This window comes from Hemitrygon akajei, chromosome 31, assembly GCF_048418815.1.
Source record: "Hemitrygon akajei chromosome 31, sHemAka1.3, whole genome shotgun sequence".
Classification (NCBI taxonomy): Eukaryota; Metazoa; Chordata; class Chondrichthyes; order Myliobatiformes; family Dasyatidae; genus Hemitrygon; species Hemitrygon akajei.
Genome location: NC_133154.1, coordinates 19,867,517 through 19,890,425, shown reverse-complemented (window position 1 = coordinate 19,890,425; position 22,909 = coordinate 19,867,517). Strand labels below are relative to the sequence as shown.

The 22,909-nt window shown below is 44.9% G+C and overlaps 1 protein-coding gene across 1 annotated transcript in view; it reads left to right on the top strand.

Annotated features, from left to right (window-relative positions):
* The first annotated feature begins 6,914 nt into the window (after positions 1–6,914).
* Positions 6,915–22,909, top strand: part of pane1 (proliferation associated nuclear element) — a 34,355-nt gene continuing 18,360 nt past the window's right edge. Inside the window, exons 1-2 of the mRNA XM_073034126.1 lie at positions 6,915–7,105; positions 7,978–8,057. Coding sequence (XP_072890227.1) covers positions 7,049–7,105; positions 7,978–8,057 — 137 coding nt within the window. The 5' untranslated portion in view covers positions 6,915–7,048. The remainder of the gene's footprint in view (positions 7,106–7,977; positions 8,058–22,909) is intronic.

Sequence of the window (22,909 nt, the reverse complement as noted above, 5' to 3'; positions counted from 1 at the left end):
TCTTCACCACTTCCAGTGGTCATGTTCGTCTAGTACTGCAGAACGCCCGCAGCATTATGCCCCAGAATTCGATGCCAAACCCCCAAAAGAGGATGTCTGGGTGGATGAGCAGAGAGAAGACAATGGAAGTAAGTTATTCTTCCCCCCCTGCTCTTCCGCCACCTGACATTCCCTGATTAATCTACCTCAGTATTGCTTCCCCGCAGTTGGAACTGGATCTGGGAAATGGTTTATTATTGTTACATGTACCGAGATACAGTGAAAAGCTTTTCTTTGCTTCCTATCCAGTCAGATTCTACACATAAATAAACCAAGACAGTAAAAACAGAATGCAGCAGATGGTGTAACTGCAATACGGGTAGGCAAATAAGATGCAAAAGGACCACCACAAGGTAGATTGGGAGATGGAGAGTTCACCTTTCAGCATACGGATCTGGCCTTGTCAGCGCCTTAGAGACGACTGTCTCTACACTTGGACTGACTTCTCTTGCAATAAACACTAACACCCCTTTTTCCTTCTTGACTGCTTGCTGGACCTGGATGTTAACTTCCAAGTGATTTGCGTGCAAGGACACCCATGCCTCTGTGAACATCAGACATGAGGAAATCTGCAAATGCTGGAAATTCAAGCAACACACGCAAAATGCTGGTGGAACGCAGCAGGCCAGACAGCATCTATAGGAAGAAGCACTGTCAACGTTTCCGGCCGAGACCCTGATGAAGTTCCCCTTAAAACTTCTTCCTATGGATGCTGTCTGGCCTGCTGCGTTCCATCAGCATCTTGTGTGTGTGTGTCTGTGAACATCAACACTTTCTAATCTCACTCCCTTAAAAAAAAAAACAGTCATAGAGTCACAGAAAAGTACAGCAGAGCAATGAGACCTTTGGCCCATCTAATCCATGCCGAAACCATTTAAACTGCCTGCTCCCATCAACCTGCACCAGGACCATAGGCCTCCACATCTCTACTATCCACGTACCTATCCAAACTCCTCCTAAACATTGAAGTCGAGCTCTCATGCACCACTTATGCTGGCAGCTCAGTCCACACTCTCACGACCCTCTGAGTGAATAGAATTCGCCTCCTGTTCCCCTTAAAACTTTTCACCTTTCACCCTCAGCCCATGATCTCTGGTTGTAGCCCCACCCAACCTCAGGGGAAAAGCCTGTTTGCATTTACCCTATCTATACCCCTCGACATTTTGTATACTCTATCAAACCTCCTCTCAATTTTCTGCGTTCCAAGGAAGGAAGTCCTAACCTATTCAATCTTTTCTCATAACTTCGGTCCTCCAGACCCAGCAACATTCTTGTAAATTTTCTCTGTATCCTTTCAACCTTACTTATATCTTTCCTGTAGAAACTCCAGTAAGTGCTCCACTTCAAAAAAAAACTCTGCTAAGGTGGATGACCTCCTGCTTTTCCACATCATATTCTATCTGCCATGTCCTTGCCCTTACACATAACCTGTCCATATCTCCCTTAAGCCCCACTGTATTTCCTCACAGCCCATATAGTCACCCAAACTTGAATATACTGTATTTAGCATGTTCCCTTTGTCTGAGTCAGTGATGTGCTTTGTGAAGAGTTGGGGTTCCTGCACTTGAAGTACATAAAAGTGGACAGATACTTAGGACCTGATGAAATGCATCCTATGCTGCTATGGGAAGGAACAGAGGAGATAGCTGGGGCAGTGAAAGAGATTTGTGCATCTTCTCTGGTATCAAGGGAACAGAGGACTGGAGAATAGCTAATGTTGTCCCATTATTTACGAAGGGCAGTGGGGATAAGCCAGATATTGACAGACCAGTGAGTCTTCAATCAGTGGTAAGGATATAACTGGAAAAAATTCCCAAGAGCAGGATTTATTTACATTTGAAAAAGCACACAAAGAGTGGAGATAATCAGCTTGGCTTGGTTCATGCAAAATCTTGTCTCACCAGTCGTGACTGGTTGCATCTTGGTGTGGTGTGACAATTCAATAATGCAAGAAGCTGCAGAGAGTACTGGACTCAGCTCAATACATCATAGCTCTATCCCTCCCTGGGTGGCAGGAGGTGTAGAGCGCTCCTTCCCTCTACTAGCCTGCAGGTCACCCTGGGCAAGGTGTATCACCTGCTTAACCCCCTGGATCAGGGTCACATGAAGCCATGGGAGCAGGTGGTGGATGGTCATATGAGCAGCCGGTGCAAATCACAAATCCTGGTTATGCGACCACTGATGCCAGGCGGACAATCTCTGAACAGTATTGATAATGGCTGAGGTCACCCGTCTTATAAAGACACTGCCCAGAAGAAGTCAATAACAAAGCGCTTCTGCAGCAAAATTTGCCAAGAACAATCATGGTCATGTGACCATGATCACCTACGTCACACAACACGGCACACGATGATGATAACATCCCTCTCCCCACAGATGCTGCCTGACGTGCTGAGTATTTCCACCTGTTTCTGTTTTTATTTCAGATTTACAGTATCTGTAGATTTTGCTTTTCTTTGAAACAACATATGGAGCACAAGAAGTAACTGATGATGCAATGGTAGCCTTTCACCACCATATATCTGGTAGGATGCTTCTCGGCAGAAATTTTTTTTTACAAGTTCTTAAACTAGAAATGTGGCCGGGGGTTGGGAAAAATTAGACAGGAAGCAATAATCATAGTGTTAGCCAGGTACGCTAAAATTACCAAGTGTAATGTACTTGGGTGGTAGGTCACCCTTAGGCAAGATGTAGCCACCTGCTTAGCCCCCCTGATCAGGGTCATGAGAAGCCATGCGAGGAGGTGGTAGATGGTCTTACGAGCTGGTGATTATCACAAGTCCTGGGTTGTGTGACCGCTGACGCCAGCAGACAATCTCTGAAGATTATTGATAATGGCTGGGGTCACCCATCTTGTAAGGACACTGCCCAGAACAAGGCAATGGCAAACCACTCCTGTAGAAAAATTTGCCAAGAACAATCATGGTCAAAGACCATGATCACTCACATCATACGACAAGGAATGTAATGATGATAATGATATTGTACCGATGAAGTAACTGGAAACCCAATAATTACATATTTTGGAAATCTGAATTGAAAAGAGTGTGTTGGGCAGGTACTAATCTGATACCAGTCCTTTGAAATAAGCACTCTATTCTACCTCTGTTTTGGGAGATCACCAGGCAGACTAAGAAAGAGATTCAAGGATGACCTAAAGAGTTTCTGTGAAGAAAATCACCTCTTGACCTCTATAGGTGGGATGGTCTTGAGAGCCTTGAGGCCACGTGCTGGGAGCAAAGAGAAGCAGAAGAAGGGCTTCAGCTCATAAAGCAACCATCCGCCTGCCCTGTCGAGCACGTCTGCCCTACCTGCAGTCCCCACAACCACAATCCCACATCTCACAGAGGAAACGTATCATAAACACAAGGGATTCTGCAGATGCTGGAAATCCAGAGTCACACACACACACAAAGCTAGAGCAGGTCAGGCAGCATCTATGGAAATGAATAAACTTTTCAGGCTGAGACCTATCATCAGGAAGCAAGTTGCCATCGATTCCAGGGGACTGCCTCAGGAGAATGTAACATATGCCCAACTCTGATGCACCTCGTTGTCACCAATTTTGCCCCCACTTCACCAATATTATTCAAAAGTTAGTGATTTTGAAGACAAAGAGAAAAGTTTGGGCATTGGAACGGAAGACTAAAAAGATAAAGGGGGAGGAGATTAAATGCCCAAAGGACCATGAAACTTTTGGAAGCAGTGAGCAGAACAAGCAAAATCTTTGCAGATAGAATCCAGCAGTCCGGGTCTGCAACACCATGTTCACAAGGAGAAACTTTGTGCATCTCCAATGGGAATCATCAAATATTCCCATTTAGGATTACTGTAGCTGAAATCCATAGTCACAGCCATGGGCACTGCAATTAGCAACACCTTTTTAAGATGTTTAAGGAATTCTACGGATACTCAAAATCAATGAACCTTGAATGGGAGATTCAGGCCGCGAGTGGTGTTCACCTTTAAGTAAACGTAAATGGGGATGGCGTGCCGGTCTGCAAATACAATTGAAATGCAGAGGCTCTAGATCCCCAATCCTGACTATCCTGTTGGCGAACGTACAGTCTCTAGAAAATAAAACGGAAGTCCTCAGAGCAAGATTGCTGAAGCAGAGGGATATCAAGGACTGGTGTGTACTTTGCTTCATGGAAACATGGCTATCTTCATCCATCTCAGATGCAGCGCTGCAGCTCGATGGCTTCATGATTCTCTGCAAGGATAGGAAAGCTGAGACTCTTAAAAGGCAGAGTAGGTGGAGAATGCTTTATGAGTAACTCATCGTAGTGACCAAAAGTGGCTGTTCTGTCTCAGTCTTGCTCACATAACCTGGTACATCTAGCAGTCAAATATCATCAATTTTATCTGCCGAGGGAATTAGCAGTGTACATTCCAAAGTCAGACAGGCACTGGCGGAGCGGAGTAATGTAAACAGTAGGCACAAAACTGTGCACCCTATCATTATGGGAGATTTCAACCAGGCCAGCTTGAAGGAGTCTCTGAACAACTACCACCAACATATCACCTGTGGAACCAGGGGAGCCAACACACCTGACCACTGTTATACCACCATCAAGTACCTGTACCACACCATCCCACCCCACACTTTTGGAAGTCTGATCGTCTGGCTGTACCTCTACACCCAGTATAGGTAGAGGCTAAAGGCCGTAACATCAGTGGTGAGGACCAAGAAGGTACGGTTGAGGGAGGCAGAGGAATGCTTACAGGAGTGCTTTAAGTCAGTGGTCTGGACAATATTCAGGGATCCATCTACAAGTCTGAACGAATATGCCACAGTTCTCACTGACTTCATCAAGATCTGTGTAGGTGAGTGTGTTCCTTCGAGAACATACCACACATATGCAAGCCAAAAGCTGTGGATGAACCAGGAAATTTGTAGTCTGCTGAGGGCTAGATCTGTGGCATTCAAGACTGGTGATGTAGAACTATACAAGAAGTCCAAGTACAACCTAGCAAATGCTATTTTAAGGGCAAAAAAACCCAATTTTGATTGAGACAGAATCGGATGTACAACAGCTCTGGCTGGGTTTGCAGGTGGTTACCTCCTACAAAGCTGTGATGCTTCACTCCCAGATGAGCTCAACGCCTTTTGTGACTGCTTTGAAAAGGAGACTAAAGCTACTTGTGTGAATCCCTGCAGCATCTGGTCACCCCGTGATCTCTGTTTTCGAGGCTAAAGTCAGAACTTTATACAAGAGGGTGAACCCATGCAAGGTGTAAGGCCCTGATGTGTACCCGGTGGGAACTGAGAACAAAGTTCTAAGTAAGTTTTATTATCAGAGTACATACATGTCACCACATACAACCCTGAGATTCTTTTTCCTGCGGGCATACTCAGCAATTGACAGATCAAAAAGAGTGCTAAGTCAACAAACTGTGCAAAAGCAAATATAAATAAATGGCAATAAACAATGAGAACACAAAATGACAAAATAAAGAGTCTTTAAAGTGGTGTGGGAACCAATAATGGGCTGGTGAGTGTAGTTGTGACCTTTTGTTCAAGAGCCTGACGGTTGAGGGGTACCATATCATAATCATACCAGTGCCCCAGAAGAGCAGGGTGAGCTGCCTCGATGACCATCACCCAGTGGCGTTCACATCCACTGTGATGAAGTGCTTTGAGAGTTTGGTCCTGGCTAGAGCCGACTCTGGCCTAAGGAAGGATTGGATCCACCATAATTGGCTTATTGCCACAATCAGTCTGCAGTGGATGCAAACTTACTGGCTCTCCACTTGGCCTTGGATCAGCTGGCTGCTGTTTATTGACTACAGCTCAGTGTTTAACATAATCATACCCTCAGTTCAAATCACTGGGTCCAAAACCTGGGCTTCTGTACCTCCCTCTGCAACTGGATCCTTGACTTCCTCACCACAGTCTGTGTTAATTGGAAATAACACCTACTCTCTCTACATCCACGACTGTGTGGCCAGGCACAGCTCAAGTGCCATCTCTAAGTTTGCAGACAACACGGCTATTGTCGGCAGAGTCTCAGATGGTGACGAGGAGGCATAAAGGAGTGAGCTAGCTCAGCTGGTTGTGTGGTGTCGCAACAACAGCCTTACATTCAGTGTCATTAAGACCAAGGAATTGATTGTGGACTTCAGGAAGGTGAAGTTGAGGGATCGCACCAGTCCTCATCGAGGGATCAGCCGTGGAAAATGTGAGTAGTTTCATGTTCCTGGGTGACAATATCTCTGATGTCCCATCCTAGGCCCCACATATCGATGCAATCACAAAGAAGGCAGGACGGCTATATATCGTTAGGACTTGAGGAGATTTGGTGTGTCACCAAAGACTCTTGCAAATTTCTACAGGGGTAACATGGGAGCATCCTTTCTGGTTGCATCACCGTCTGGTATGGAGGGATCACAGCAGAGCAACGGAAAAAAAGCTTCAGAAAGTTGTAAGTTCTCCCAGCTCCATGGTGGGCACTAGCATCCCCAGCACTGCAGGACACCTTCAGCAGGCGATGACTCAAAAAGACAGCATCCATCATTCAGGATCCCCATCACGCTAAGACTACCATCCTCTCATTGCTACCATCAAGGAGGTGGTACAGGAGCCTGAAGACACACGCTCAGCGATTCAGGAACAGCTTCATCCCCTCTACCATCAGATTTCCGAATGGACATTGAACCCATGAACACTAGCTCTTCCTTTAAACTACATATTTAATTTCCTTTAATACTTATTGTAAATTATAGTTTTTAATATTATGAACTGAAATAGACTGCTGCCATACAACAACACAGTTCACGATATTAAACCTGATTCTGACTCATTCTGACAGCGCTTAGTGTTTGCAATGAACGACGGAGCCCGGGAGTCCGTGGTCCTCCCAGCTGCAGATGTCGCTGCGACGCTGAACTCAGCAGTACTGACTCTAATGGCTGCGCATGACAAGTCGTTTCGGCATGACGTAATGTAATCTGCACCCTGCGTGACAACGTAAGATGGGAGGGGCTTTTTCAAAGCGGATGGCGGGACATGGCGACGTTGAGGCCGTTTAATAAACACCCGGACCTCAACACGGCCACTATGCTGGTATGGACCCTCCCCCTCCTCCTTCCCGTCACCGAACCGACCCTCCTCCTCCTCCTGCCTCATCCCTCACTGACTCCGCTCCCCCTCTCCTTCACCAACCCTTCCTCCCCTCCAGCCTAACCTTTCCCCCCTCCTCCCCATCCTCTCCCCTCCTCATCCCCCTTCCATCACCGAACCGACCCTCTCCTCTCACGGACCCGACCCTCCTCCTCCCTCATCCCTCACTGACTCCGCTCCCCCTCTTGTTCACCAACCCCTCCTCCTCTCCGCCCTAACCCTCTAACCTATTCCCTCCCCTCCACCCTAACCTTTTCCCCCTCCTCCCCATCCTCTCCCCTCCCTCATCCCCCCCCTCCCTCATCCCCCCTCCTCCTCTCCCCTCCCGATCCGGTGCCCCTAGTCCCCCACCTGTCCCCTCTGGCCCGGCGCCCCTTCTCCATCAACTTTTCCTGCACTTCTCCTCACAGCCTCCACTCCCTCATTCATTCCTCTCTCCCCCACTCCTCGTCCCACTCTACCTTTCCTGGTCTGACTGTCTCGCCCTTTCCTACCTATGCATTTGTCCTTTCCTCTCTTCATCTCTTCCTCTCCACCCTTCAATATCTGAATACACCCCAACGAGTTGATCAGGGATGGTGGGGAGAGGTGAGTTGCTAGCTTTAGTAAGTTGGGTGAGAGCATAGCCGGACTGTGATTGCCCTCTTTCAGCAGCCTGGTTGAATATCTCTGAGCCTTTACAAAATCTTACTGAAAGGTGGGGAGCGAGGCAATTAGGAATTTGTCTTCAGTTTGGAAGTCTATCTTGCATGGGGTTGATGCATGAGAGATAAGTTAAATTTACAAGTCTCTTAAAAGTATTTCTGTCTTTGCAGTTAGTTGGAGCCGAAGCTCTTCCTCTGGACGAACTTGCGGCGGCGATTCTGAAGGAGAAAAGGTCGTTTGAAGTGAATGTGTAAGTTCTGCTAATTACAGGCACATTGAAATCCGTTGGGCTCAGTGGTACCCTGGTAATGGGTGATGGAGTAATGGGTTGCCTTTATTTCAGAAATGTTGCATTTGTGACAATGGCATCAAAATTTTCTCCAATGTATTTGTTCTCTCTTTTATTTAAGTATTTCCTGATTTCAATTGAAGTGGTCCAGCTATTACTTTAGGACTTTGTACTCTTGTTCTGGACTTTTCAGCAGATCAGTGCCTCTTATCTTACGTAATTCTTTTGACACTTAAACAAGCTGATTAGGTTTCAAAAGTAGAAACTACAAGTGTTGGAAGTAAACATGAGGAAATCTGCAGATGCTGGAAATTCAGACAACACACACAAAATGCTGGTGGAACACAGCAGGCCAGGCAACATCTATAAGGAGAAGTACTGTCGACGTTTCGGGCAGAGACCCTTCATCAGGACTAACTGAAAGGAAAGATACTAAGAGATTTGAAAGTAGTGGGGGGAGGGGGAAATGCGAAATGATAGGAGAAGACCGGAGGGGGTGGGATCATGAACATTGACTTCTCTAACTTCTGTTAATGCCCCTCCTCCCCTTCTTACCCCATCCCTGACATATTTAGTTGTTTGTTTTTTTTCTCTCTCTCTGCCCATCACTCTGCCTGTTCTCCATCTCCCTCTGGTGCTCCCCCCCCCCTTTCTTTCTCCCGAGGCCTCCCGTCCCATGATCCTTTCCATTCTCCAGCTCAGTATCACTTTTGCCAATCACCTTTCCGGCTCTTAGCTTCATCCCACCCCCTCCGGTCTTCTCCTATCATTTCGCATTTCCCCCTCCCCCCACTACTTTCAAATCTCTTAGTATCTTTCTCTTCAGTTAGTCCTGACAAAGGGTCTCGGCCCAAAACGTCGACAGCGCTTCTCCTTATAGATGTTGCCTGGCCTGCTGTGTTCCACCAGCATTTTGTGTGTGAAGTGTTGGAAGTAAATCAGGACATGCCGGAAATATTCAGCTGATCAGGCAGCATCTGTAGAGTGAGGTACACAGGTAACAGTTCGGGTTCTTTGTCAGAATTGGAACTAAGAAGACATTTTTTTGTTTTCAGTAACTTTTATTTATTGAGATACAGTATGGAACAGGCCCTTTCAGCCACACCACTCAGCAACCTGTGATTCAAAGATACCACGGATCAATTTACAATGACCAATTAACCTTCCAAACAGTACGCCTTTGACCAGCGGCCAATCTGGATATTGGAATTTTGAGGAGGAGGTCCACTGCCTGAGAATAAAAAGCACGAGTAGGTCGTGACGGCATAATTGTGCGTTGACCAGTGACCAATGGCGTTTGGGATTGATTAGTAAGAGCAAATAAAAGGAAGGCAGAGGCAAACGCAGTGGCCATTGTCTGGACCACCAGAGCGGTGATCTTAAAGTGTTAGCTCTTCGAGGCTTCACTTAGAGAAAGCAAAGTAAAGAAAACCTCACTTTTTTTCCTTCTCTATATCTGCTGAGTTAGGATAGTAGAAATGACAGCCAGGTGTTACGTACCCGTGACAGTGGTACCCTTGTCACGTGACTGGGGTTGAAGCTATACTGGACTTGAGGTAATGGTCTTGTGATGGTGGAGTGACGTCATTTTCCTGCCAGTAGAGGTCATGTGACAGGTTTTTTTTACGGGGTATAAAAGGAAGACCCCACCCTGTCAGGTGGGGCAGTTCGTGGCTGGATTTGCCAAGCTGACTTCATGCCACTGCGTGATTTAATGTGATGACGCAGTTTAGTTGGAAAATGAAGTTTTATCTATTGCCTAAAGTTTAAAAGGTTATTGCCAGCAGTTTCTTTACTGTGAAGAGTGAAGATAAAAGTTTAGGAAGTTAAAGATCGAGGAGAATCGAATTTCGACGGTGGAATGGTTTCGACCTTGTGTGATCCTCATTCGGAAGGATTTTGTTGACTGTTCTCGTGTTAATCTCTGCTGGGATAGCAGGAGATTGAGGACAGAGTGTGGAAGGAAAGGTCAGTGCCTTTAAACCGTTAATGTTTCATAAAAATTCTACGTGGGAAGAGTTTGACGCCGGGGATCGAAGGACAACGACGTGGAAGAGAATTTAAATCGCTTTAAAAAGTCTCTCCTTTTAAATGGACTGTGAGCATTTTGAACTTTCGGCATATCGCTTTAAGAACTGTTTGAGTTGCATCGCTTTAAGAACTGTTTTTGCTGCATCGCTTTAAGAACTGTTTAAGCTGCCGCACAGCAGCTGTTTTCCGGTTACGTTAGTGTTTGTTTACTTTTGGGGGGTTTGTTTTCAGTGTTTAATAAACGTGTTATTTGTTATAAAAACCCTTGCCTAACTCACATATATTTATTGTTGCCGGAATACGTAACACAGGGCAGTGAAATGTTCTTCTTGCAGGATTTTGGAAGGCAGGGATACCTCCAGTGTCCCTGACAATTACAACTGTGAGAAGTGCATCCAGCTGCAGCTTCTAACAAACTGCGTTAAGGAGTTGGAGCTAGAGCTGGATGAACTCTGGATTATTCAGGAGTCTGAGGGGGTGATAGATAGGCCATATAGAGAGGTAGCTACACCCAAGGTGCAGGACACGGGAAACTGGGTGACAGTCGTGAAGGGGAAAGGGGTTAAGGAGCCAGTGCACAGTACCCTTGTGGTCATTGCCCTCAACAACAAGTATGTCACTTTAGATACTGTCGAGGGGTAATGACCTAACAGAGGAAAGTCACAACGGTTGGGTCTCTGCCACTAAGCCTGTCTCAGTAACTCAGAGAGAAGTAGGGAGAAAAGGCATGCTGTGGTGATCAGGGATTCGTTAGGAGAATGGGCAGGAGGTTCTGTGGGTGAGAACGAGATTCCCGGATGGTCGAGTCCTCAGCATTCTTAAGTAGGAGGGTGAACAGCCAGGAGTTGTGGTCCATGTAGGTAGGACAAGTTATGTGGTTCTGCATAGGGAGTTCATGGAGTTAGGTGTTAAGATAAAGGGCAGGACTTCCATGGTTGTGATTGCAGGATTGCTACTCATGCCACGTACTAGTGAGGCTAGAACTAGGAAGATTATACAGTTTAATATGTGGCTAAGAAGTTGGTGTGGGAGGGAGGACATAAGATTTTTGTATTGTTGGGTTTTCTTCCAGGGAGGTTGGGACCTATAGAGAGGGCCAGTTTGCACCTGAACTGGAGGGGGACTAATATCCTAGAGGGAAGGCTTGTTACTGCTGCATGGTGGGGTTTAACCTAGAGTTGCAGGGGGGTGGGATCCAGAGTGCCAGAACAGTCAGTGGGGAGTTTGTGGAGGCAGATGTTGGTAAGATCTCAGACTAAGTAAGGAAGCAAAAGTTTGAGCTAGTGTCCTGAGCTGCAAGGAGTGTTGTAGGAAAGATGGATAATAGTGCTGAAGCTGGTTTACAAACACAGGCGACCTGTAGTGAGGAGAGGCTGTTGACAGGACAAAATTGCAGACAACTGAATGAGTTGCAACGTTAAAGTGGACAAAATCGAAAAGGGTGAATAGAAGACTGAACGTGTTGTATTTGAATGTGTGCAGTATACGGAATATGGTAGATGAGCTTGCAGCACAGTTATAGATTGACAGGTATGATATTGGCATCACTGAATCATGGCAGAAAGATTATATCTGGGAGCTTAATGTCCAAGGATACACATTGTATCAAAAGGATAGGCAGGAAGACAGAGGGGGCGACATTGCTCTGTTAGTAAAAGATGAAATCAAAGAAAAAAATGAAAGAGGTGATATAGGGTCACAAGGTGTTGAATCATTGTGGATAGAGCTAAGGAACTGCAAGGGTAAAGAGACGCTGATGGGAGCTGTATACAGACCCCCAAACAGCAGTAAGGATGTGGCCTACAAATTACAACAGCAGATTGAAAATGCATGCCAAAAAGGCAGTGTTGCAATAGTCTTGGCAGACTTTAATATGCATGTTGATTGGGGGAAATCAGGTAGGTGCTGGATTACAGGAGGTGGAATTTCTAGAGTGCCTACGAGATGGCTTTCTCAAGCAGCTTATGCTTGAGCCCACCAAAGGATCAGCTATTGTGGACTGGGTGTTGTGTAATGAACCAGAATTGATTAGAGAGCTTAAGGTAAAATAACCCATAGGGGGGGTTACATATATATAAATAAAGTGTAAAAGACAGATGAAAGTGGATATTGGACTGCTGGAAAACTATGCTGGAGAAGTAATAACGGGGGAAAAGTTCACTGTGGAAGACACTAGCAGTATGGTGGAAGTTCTAGGTGTCAGAGGTGTGAAGTGTGTGAAGTTACTATAATTAGAGAAAAGGTTCTTGGGAAACTGTAAGGTCTGACAGTAGATAAGTTACCTGGACCAGATGGTGTACATCCCAGAGTTCAGTAGGAGGTGGCCGAAGAGATTGTGGAGGCATTAGTAATGATCTTTCAAGAATCACTAGATTGTGGAATGGTTCCAGAAGGATGTAAAATTGCAAATGTCACTTCACTGTTCAAGAAGGGAGGCAGAAGAAAGGAAACTATAGGCCAGTTAGTCTGACTTCAGTGGTTGGTAAGATGTTGGAGTCGATTGTTAAGAATGAGGTCTCAGGGTACTTGGATAAAATTGGCTGTAGTCAGGCATGGTTTCCTCAAGGGAAAATGTTGCCTGATAAATCTATTGGAATTCTTGAAGAAGTAACAAGCAGGATAGACAAAGGAGAATCAGTTGATGTTGTGTACTTGGATTTTCAGAAGGTCTTTGACAAGGTGCCACACATGAGACTGCTTAACAAGCTATGAGCCTGTGGAATTACAGGAAAGATTCTAGCATGGATAAAGCAGTGGCTGATTGGCAGGAGGCAAAGAGTGGGAATAAAGGGAGCCTTTCTGGCTAGCTGCCGGTGACTAGTGGAGTTCCACAGGGGTCTGTTGGGACCAATTCTGTTTATCTTGTACAGTCAGCCCTCCTTATGCGTGGGGGAATGGTTCCGGGACCCCCCCGTGGATACCAAAACACACAGATACTCAAGTCCCTTATTTACCTATCTCAGCGTGGTGGACTTTAGGACCTGGCGGAGTTCCAGACCTTATTTAACCTGTCTTAGTGCGGTGGACTTTAGGACCCGGTGGAGCTTGGGACCCACCGCCCGCAGTGTTTCATTGACGGAAAATGATCACGATTCAAAATAAAGTGGAAATAATAAAGCGATCGGAAAGAGGTAAAATGCCAACGGTCATTGGAAAAGCGTTAGGCTACAGTCAGTCAATGATCGGAACAATTTTCAAGGATAAAGTGAGAATAATGGGGTATGTGAAGGCCCTGCCCCGATGAAAGCTACAATTATTATTAAGCAATGCAGTGGTTTAATTATTGAAATACGTATGTTTCTTAAGTGTTTTATATGCATAGAAAGGTAAAATATATACTATATACTGAGACAAACATTTGACTAACTGACGCTAAATAATACCGGATGTACCTGTTCTGACTTAGAAAACTTCTGTTTTTTTTTCGATTCCCGATCCGCGGTAACCTATGCACATCCTCTCATATACTTTAAATCATCTCTAGATTACTTATAAAACCTAATATAACGTAAATGCTATGTAAGTAGTTGTTATACTGTATTGTTTAGGGAATAATGACAAGAGAAAAAGTCTGTACATGCTCAAACAGCAAGTGCTGGAAGAGCACTTCCGGGTTTTCCCGATCCATGGTTGGTTGAATCCGTGCATACAGAACCTGTGGATAAGGAGGGCCGACTGTATGTCATTGATTTGTATGGTGGAATTGATAGCTTTGTTGTAAAGTTTACAGACGATATGAAGATTGGTGGAAGGCAGGTAGTTTTGAGGAAGTAGAAAGGCTACAGAAGGACTTGGATTAGGAGAACAGACAAAGAAATAGCAGATGAAATACAGTGTCGGGAAGTGTCTGGTCATGCACTTTGGTAGAACAAATGAAAGGGTTGACTATTTTCTAAATGGAGAGAAAATACAAAAAACAATTGGGGTGCAAAGGGATTTGGGCGTCCTTGTGCAGCTTTCCCTGAAGGTTAATTTGCACAGTTGCATCTGTGGTGAGGAAGGCAAATGTAATGCTGGCATTCATTTCAAGAGGACTAGAATATGAAAGCAAGGGTGCAATGTTGAAACTTTACAAAGCACTGGTGAGGCCTCACGGAGTACCGTGAGCAGTTTCTGGCCCTTTCTCTTAGAAAGGATGTGCTGAAACTAGAGAGGGTTCAAAGGAGGTTCACAAAAATAATTCCAGGATTGAATGGCTTGTCATGTGAAGACCATCTGATGACTGGGCCTATATTCACTGGAATTCTGAAGAAAGAGCAGTGACCTCATTGAAACCTATCGAATGGTGGAAGGCCTTAGTAAGAGTGGATGTGAAGAGGATGTTTCTTACGGTGGGAGAGTCTAAGACCAGAGGACACAGCCTCAGAATAGAGGGGGTGTCCTTTGAGAATGGAGATGAGAAGTTTCTTTAGCCATGGTGGTGAATCTGTGGAATTCTTTGCTACAGGCAGCTGTGGAGGCCAAGTCTTTATGTATATTTAAGGCAGAGGTTGATAGATTCTTGTTGGTCAGGGCATGAAGGGATAGGGGCAGAAGGCAGGAGATTGGGGCTGAGAGAAAATTAGGTCAACCATGCTGAAATGGTGGAGCAGATTTGATGGGCCAAATGGCCTAATTCTGCTCCTGTATTTTATGGTCTTTGGACTGTGGGAGAAGACCAGAGCGCTTGGAGGAAACCCATGCTGTCATGGGAAGAACGAACAAACTCGTTACGGGCAGTGGTGGGAATTGAACCTGGGTCGCTGGTACTATAAAGCGTTGTGGTAACCATTGCATTGCTGTGCCACCAGTGGGTAGGATAAGGAGAATTATCTGTTGGGGTGAGGCTCGATAACTCACTGTGACAGTTGTATTCTGCTTTGTGGTATGTATAGCGAATAGAACCGTGATATGTGTCCAGCTGACTGGACAATTCTCATGAAGTAGAACTAGGTCAAGATCACAGATGATGGGTAGAAATGGCCATTTCTGATACAGGCAGGAAGAAAGACAAAGTTGTTAAAGTAGGATAATTTGGTGCAACAGATAAAATGCTGGATGAACTCAGCAGGTCAGACAGCGTCTGTGGAGGGAAATAAACAGTTGATGTTTTGATGCATCTCATCTGGTTTCAACCTGAAGCATTATCTGTCCATTTCCCACCACAGTAGCAACGCCTGAGCTGCTGTGTTCTGCAGCAGACTTTTTTTGTGCCAGAATCCAGCGTCTGCAGTCTTTTGTCTCTCCTTTGGGAAATTTAATATTGATTTCAGAGGCTGCAATGTTCCCAGATGGAAAATGAATTGGGCTTGCCTTGGACCTTGTATTAGTGCAGGAGGTCAGAGTGAAGTGGGAAATTAGACTGGAGAGAACCAGAAGCTCAGGCTGCGTCCACACTACGCCGGATAAATCCGTAACCGAAGCTTTTTCTCTTTGTTTTCACCCTCCATCCACACTAAAACGGTGTTTTCGTCTCCTGAAACTGGAGCTTTTCAAAAACGCTTTCCAAGGTGGATATTTTTTGAAAACGCTGCTCGGTCATATCAGTGTGGACGGGGTAACCGGAGACTTCTGAAAATGCTATCAGACGGCAGCGCGCTATTTCATTGTTTTCTTGAACGCAACCTAACAATTTCAGAACAGACAGCAACGAGACTGAAGCCAGAAGAGTTAGAAATGTACTCACCAAATACTTTGACCCATAACTTACTGAATAAATAAGTATACTGTACTCACTTTGCCCTGTTTTCTGTCCTTGCTCGTATGAAGGTGGTTTACCTATTTATGCAAGTACTTCTCTGACAATAGATGTGTAACAGCCTAATGTAACATTGTATGGAAATACAAGATAACACTGATACAGACATTAAAACATTTAACAAGGTGCTTTATTAATGCAATAGAGTTAGTCAGATTTTCAATGTTCGTCGTCAGCGGGGTCTATCTGTCCGTGAACTCCCTGTCTGTTGCCACTGTACTCTCCAGTATTTGTCTTTTTTTAGTTTTAAGTTTTTTTTTAGTTTAAGTAAGGGTGAGAGCCAACAGCTGTCCGTCGTTTTAAGTTTTTCTAGTCTGTAACTACACAAACGTGCACTTTTACAGTGAGATTCGACACCAAACATATCGCTTGTTTTCGGTACTGCATGTGCAGTAGGAGGAGATTCTCTGAAATATCCGTTTCAATGTGGATAGAGATATTTTCAAAAACGCATAGCGTGGACGCCTATTGTTTTTACGCGAAACCGGCGTTTTCAGAATTATCCGGTCTAGTGTGGATGTAGCCTCAGTTACTCTGAGAACTGAACACAGTTACTACACAAACCAATAGTCCGATCCACATTTGTTTTCTGTAGTGTGGGGGGGGGGGGGTGGGAAACACCACTTTCTGACACCTACACATACCGAAATACACTAGATTTGTGGAGGTACAAGTGAATCAGAGTTTCACTGAGACTGTTTTGAACCCCTGCTTGCTGGGTGGGAAATGGGTGAAAGGGTACAGGATAGTTGTATGAGTCTAAACGTAATAGACGTTGTGGCTAGCTGCTCCCCTGAGACAGTGATCCGGAAAGGAGAAATCTCAGCTGGACCATGTAGTAAGAGCACTTGGATTAGAGTTGTGCTCAGCCATCTGCGTGCTGTTAGTCTGGTATTGTTCCTACTCATCATAGGCAATTTACACCTACCCACTGATGTAAGACTGGTTCACTAGACAATCGCTTGACCTCAAAATCGACCTTATCTTCTTGTATCTTATTGTTTGCTTGCTTCTCTCACTGTTGCACTTCATTCTGAATTCTGTTATTGTTTTACCTCGATGCACTGTGTAATGATTTGTTATGCACAATATGCAAGACAGTCTTTTCGCTGTAAGTGTGACCGTTATAAACCAATTCCAGTCTGCGTGTCTTTGAGAAGTGTGAGGAAGCCAGCACAGGCACAAGCAGAATGTGCAATCTCCACGCGTGTTAGGTTGGGATTAAAATCTGCTTTCTGGCCTCGAGGCAACAGCTGTGCCACCCATATCTTATTTAATATTGTGAAGTGAAAATAGTTCTTCCTCAGATCTTTCTGAATCTGGGGAGTGGGTACTGAATAGTGAGAGTAAGGGGGTGCAGGTTCCTCAAAAGAAGCAAAGGTAGACAGAGTGGTGAAGGTGTATGGTATATTTGCCTTCCTCAGCTGAAGCTCGAGCATTACAGTTGGGATTTCATCTTGCAGTAGGATAAATCATTGGTGAGACACACTTGTAACACTGAGGTAACACTTGCAGTACTGTGTGTATTTGGAAGGGTGTGATTTAGCTACAAACTGTATAGAGAAAGTTCACACTTTTATTATCCTTAATTATTTGGATGGAGGTGCGGAGTTATTGACGCTACTGTGTCATTGCATTTGACATAATGCAATGGCCCGTGTTGGTTAGGTTTCTTTCTTTTGGGGGGGGGGTTCTTATTTAATCCATTTTTCGTAATTACTATGAGTTTGGTAGGTTATTATCTATGGACTATCATCTATTTGTATTTATACCTTAACCTATTGTTATGAACCCCGTAACTGGGTTACTTACCAGCAAAGATAGAGGCGTCCGTTGGAGTCTGGTGATTCTATTTTTAACAGTATTTATTAGCAAAAATACACAAAAATAATATCAATGCAAATATACAGATAATATACATCGTCAATACTAAACCTAAAAGTGCGGGTATAATAATAATCAATAAGAAATAAGCTCTATCGTTGTCTAGGGGATAATGAATTGTCCGATGGAAATATAAAGTTTGTTTCAGTTCACACAGGCTGCCGTCGTTTGTTTGTCGCTGTGTTGCAATTGTTGGAGAGAGAGAGAGAGAAATAGAAGAATAACTTGCCGACTTTCCTTGGTACGGTCTTGATCCGTATCCGTCCTTTAGCTAGACCGTTCCGTGGAGGACTCGCCACCCAGGCAAGGATGGACACACACACAAGCCCCCCCACTGGTCTCGTACGTTTCTCCTGGTGTGTCTAAGGGGTGTTCCCCAGACCCATCTTTTATCCTCACTCACGGGGTCTCAGATGTCAGTCAGGTTGGGATGATGCAATCCCTCAACCAGACCACTCTGGTTGTCCCCTGAGGGGTTTCAATGAATAGTACAGTACTCAATACACAATTCCTTCTCCAAGAGACAATAGCAGTAATCAGTGGTTCCGTTCCGCTTTTTGTTGGGAGATATTCCAAACCTTGTGTATTCTGCATTGTCTATAACAACTGCCTTTGCTGTTATCCTGTGTCTCTCTCATTACTGACATGCTGTGAATCTCTCTCATTTCCTGGGTCTCAGACCCGAAATAATAGTGATCTTGCGATTCTCAAAAAGGAGGGGGGGGGGGACTTTGCACCCTTCGGCCCATCAGAGTTGCTCCACATTCGTAACACTATTAATTATGTACTCAGAAGCTCTCTGTATTCATGTTTCATTTATGTTTGTTTAAAATTAATAAAAAGATTTTAAAAGAAAGAGAAAATTCATAGTAATGTTGTGTTGATGGGAGGGCTGAAGTTACAGGAAGAGACTGGATACGTTGGGATTGCTTTCCCTGGATTGAACAAGGGTCAGAGGTGATGTAGCGGTTTAAAAAATTGGGGATAGTGAGTCAATGGTTAGTCTTTTTCCCAGGGTAGGGGGTGCTTTAATCTATAGGGAATAGGTTTAAGGTGATGGATCTGAGGGGCAAGATTTTCATACAGAGGGTGGTGGATGTATAGAATGAACTGCCAGTAAAGGCGGCTGCAGTTACAATGTTTAAAAGTCAAGTACATGAATAAGAAAGATTTAAGGGGATATGGACAAAACAGTATCTTGGTTGCATGGATGAGTTGGGTTGAACAGCCCATTACCATGCTGTACAACTCTGAATTTGATTCATTACCTTAAACTTGTACTCTCTGTGCGAGAAGACAACAACCCAGCCTATTGATTCTGTTCTTATAGCTGGAATGCTCTGTTCCGGACAACAGTCTGGTGAATGTTTGCACCATGTTGCATTCTTCCTACAGTATAGTGACCAGACCTGAACACATTTGTGGAGTAACCAATGTTTTATACAGTTGTCCCATAACCTCTCTGTTGTCATATTCTCTTCATCAGTCAATGAATGCTAATGTCCTATCTTCCTTTTTCACCTTATCAAAATCTAGAGGGCAGAGGTTTAAGGTGAGTGGAAGGAGTTCTCAATGTGACTGAAGGGACAACAATTATTTTTTACCAAGATACCGATATCTAAAATGTGCTGCAGGGGAAGTGGTGGAAGCAGATGAAATTACTATATTTAAAGGAAATTTAAACCACCATTTAAATAATGATAGAAAAATGTAGTCTCAGAGCAGGGAAACTAAAATGGGACATGACAAATTATGAAGGGTATGGATTAGATGGACAACAGGCCACTTCTCTCCTGATCACAGGTGAACGAAACTAAAGGACAAAGATTTAGGATAAAGGGTAAGAGGTGGTTCGAAGGTACAATTTAATGTCAGAGAAATGTATACAACATTCATCCTGAAATGTTTTTTCTTCGCAGCCATCCACGAGAACAGAGGAGTGCCCCAAAGAATGAATGACAGTTAAATGTTAGAACCCCAAAGTACTACCCCCAGCTTCCCCCTCCCACGCATAGCAGCAGCGAGCAACAATTCCCCCTCCCCCCACTGGCAAAAAAAAGCGTTGGCACCGCCACCGAGCACTCAAGCGTGAGCAAAGCAACAGCAAAGACACAGACTTGCAGTTACCCCAAAGACTTCGTGCTTCACCTGGTATTCGACATCCCGCAGGTTCTTTCTCTCCCTAATAAGGGAGAAAGAGGTGTCTTCACTTTCCTAGTGAGCGGGGAGACATAACAAACAACTCGCTGGTTTACGATGTTAAAAGTCCTTTACGTCACTTTTTTTCGAACTCTGTGCCTGAAGATCGCAAAGATCTCGAGTCTCCAGGCACACCCCGACACCCCCGACAACAGACGGGTCTCCTGTTGTGGCACCGACCCTCGATCCGCCCGTCTCCAGAGCTCAGAGATCCTACGCATCTGAATTCGAGCCGGACCCTTAGGCTGAGCCTTTTGCATGCCGAACAACGGCCAGTTATGGAACCCCGAGAGCAGGTCCCATTCCTGCAAAGAGCTGTAATCAGCATGCAACTCTGGATCAGGGTCTTCAAATGAACCCTGAAAGAGAAAAATAGAGATATTAAAGATGGAAATAGAGCTGTTTCTGAAGATGCAAGCAAAGGAGTAGCCGCTGGACGCCATTATCCCTCCTAAGCTCCGGCTTCATTTTTACCCAGCGAATGCCGTGTACCTGGAACATACCGCTCTGATGAGTGGTGGAAGCAGAATTGTACAGCATTTACATTTCGAGATAAAAATTCTTGTATAGAAGGCTACAAGTCAATGGAAGATAGGATTAATACAGATGAGTGCCCACTGGTTGATGAGATTGTGGTTGGTTGAAAGGCCTGTTTCCACATTGACTGACTCCAAGTCAAATAAAAATTGATTAGTGTGGTTGGGCAAAAACAGGATGGATATGGTGAGCTGAAGGGCCAGTCTCCGACTTTGCTGGCGCGTTTAGAAATAATTGGCATCAAGGCTCCTCTATTACAGCTTTAGGAACCAAGCTTTCATTGTGTATATCCTAGCTAAATGCATCACCTTGCACTCATCAGGATTAACTGCCACCTACCATTGCTGTCCCTGATGTATATTCATGGCCATGTTGTGAGTCAGTCCAGGGTGGAGCTTGGCAATATACTTCTGTTCTCTTTGGTTTACTTAGATTGGCAGTCACGTGTGACTTAATTGTAGCTGTGCCCAGGGAATTTGCCTAATTTAGTTATCTTTTACAGAGAATTAATAACAAGAAATGGCGGATAAGGTAAATCAATACTCTGTCTCAGTCATCATGATAGAGGACACTGCAGACATCCCAAAGGTTTCTGCTGAGCTGATTTCAATCACAGTAGAAGAACTTGCAGCAGTTATTGCCATGAGGGATAACAATAGATAAGGTAATTGGACTAAAGGTAGACAAGTCACCTTGTCCCCAGGGTCTGCATCTGACTGTTTTAAAGGAAATGGTTGCAGAGATACTGAAGCTATTGGATGAGATTTTACAAAATATGCCAAGTTCTGGGAAGATACCTACAGACTGGGACTGTTCCAGACGACCGTGGTGGGTCTCATCAGCAAGAACGACGAGTCAGCTTACAGAGAGGATGTGCAGCGGCTAACGGACTGCTGCAGAGCCAACAATCTGTCTCTTAATGTGAACAAAACAAAAGAGATGGTTGTTGACTTCAGGAGGGCACGGAGTGACCACTCCCCGCTGAACATCAGCGGCTCCTCGGTAGAGATCGTAAAGAGCACCAGATATCTTGGTGTTCACCTGACGGAGAATCTCACCTGGTCCCTCAACACCAGCTCCATAGCAAAGAAAGCCCAGCAGCATCTCTACTTTCTTCGAAGGCTGAGGAAAGTCCATTCCCCCCCCCCCCCCCCCCCCCCAATCCTCATCACATTCTACAGGGGTTGTATTGAGAGCATCCTGAGCAGCTGCATCACTGCCTGGTTCAGAAATTGCACCATTTTGGATTGCAAGACCCTGCAGCGGATAGTGAGGTCAGCTGAGAAGATGATCGGGGTCTCTCTTCCTGCCACCACAGACATTTACACTACACGCTGCATCCACAAAGGAAACAGCATTATGAAGGACCCCATGCACCCCTCATACAATCTCTTCTCCCTCCTGCCGTCTGGGAAAAGGCTCCAAAGCATTCGGGCTCTCACGACCAGACTATGTAACAGTTTCTTCCCCCAAGCTATCAGACTCCTCAATACCCGTCCAATACCCGTCCAAGCCTGGACTGACACCTTGCCCTACTGTCCTGTTTATTATTTATTGTACTGCCTGCATGGTTTTGTGCACTTTATGCAGTCCTGGGTAGGACTGTAGTCTAGTGTAGCTTTCTCTGTGTTTTTTTTATTACGTAGTTCAGTCTAGTTTTTTGTACTGTCATGTAACACCATGGTCCTGAAAAACGTTCTCATTTTGACTATGCACTGTACCAGCAGTTATGGTCGAAATGACAATAAAAGTTGACTTGACTTCATTATTGCGTAAGCAAAGAAGACCAAAAATGGGTAACCATTGGCCTATTAGGTTCATATCCATTGGAGGGATGATGGAGTCTATAATCAACTGGATATGGGTAGTTTGAATGGGCAAAACCTTGGCAAGTGAAGTTTAATGTGGGGGGGAAGTGTGAGCACAATTTTACGCATAGTTCTAATCAACAAGTTACAAAACCTGGGCCTCTGTGCCTCCCTCTGCAACTTGACCCTTGCCTTCCTCACTGGCAGACCACAGTCTGTGGATTCTCACTAGCACATCTCAAGGATGTTTGCTTAGCCCGCTGCTCTACTCTCTCTACACTTACAGCTGGGTAGGTCGGCACAGCTTAAACGCTATCTATAAATTTGCCAACAACACAGCTATTGTTAGCAGAATTTCAGATGGTGACAGAGGCATACAGGCATGTGATAGATCAGCTGGTTAAGTGATGTCCCAGCAACAACCTTGCATTCAACATCAGTAATACCATAGAATTTATTGTGAACTTCAAGATGGGAAAGTCCAGGGAACACACACCAATCCTCATCAAGGGATCAGAAGTGGAAAGGGTGAACAGTTTCAAGTTCCTAGGTGTCAGTGTCTGAGGGTCTACCCTGGGCCCAACATATTGATGCAATTACAAAGAAGGCAAGACAGT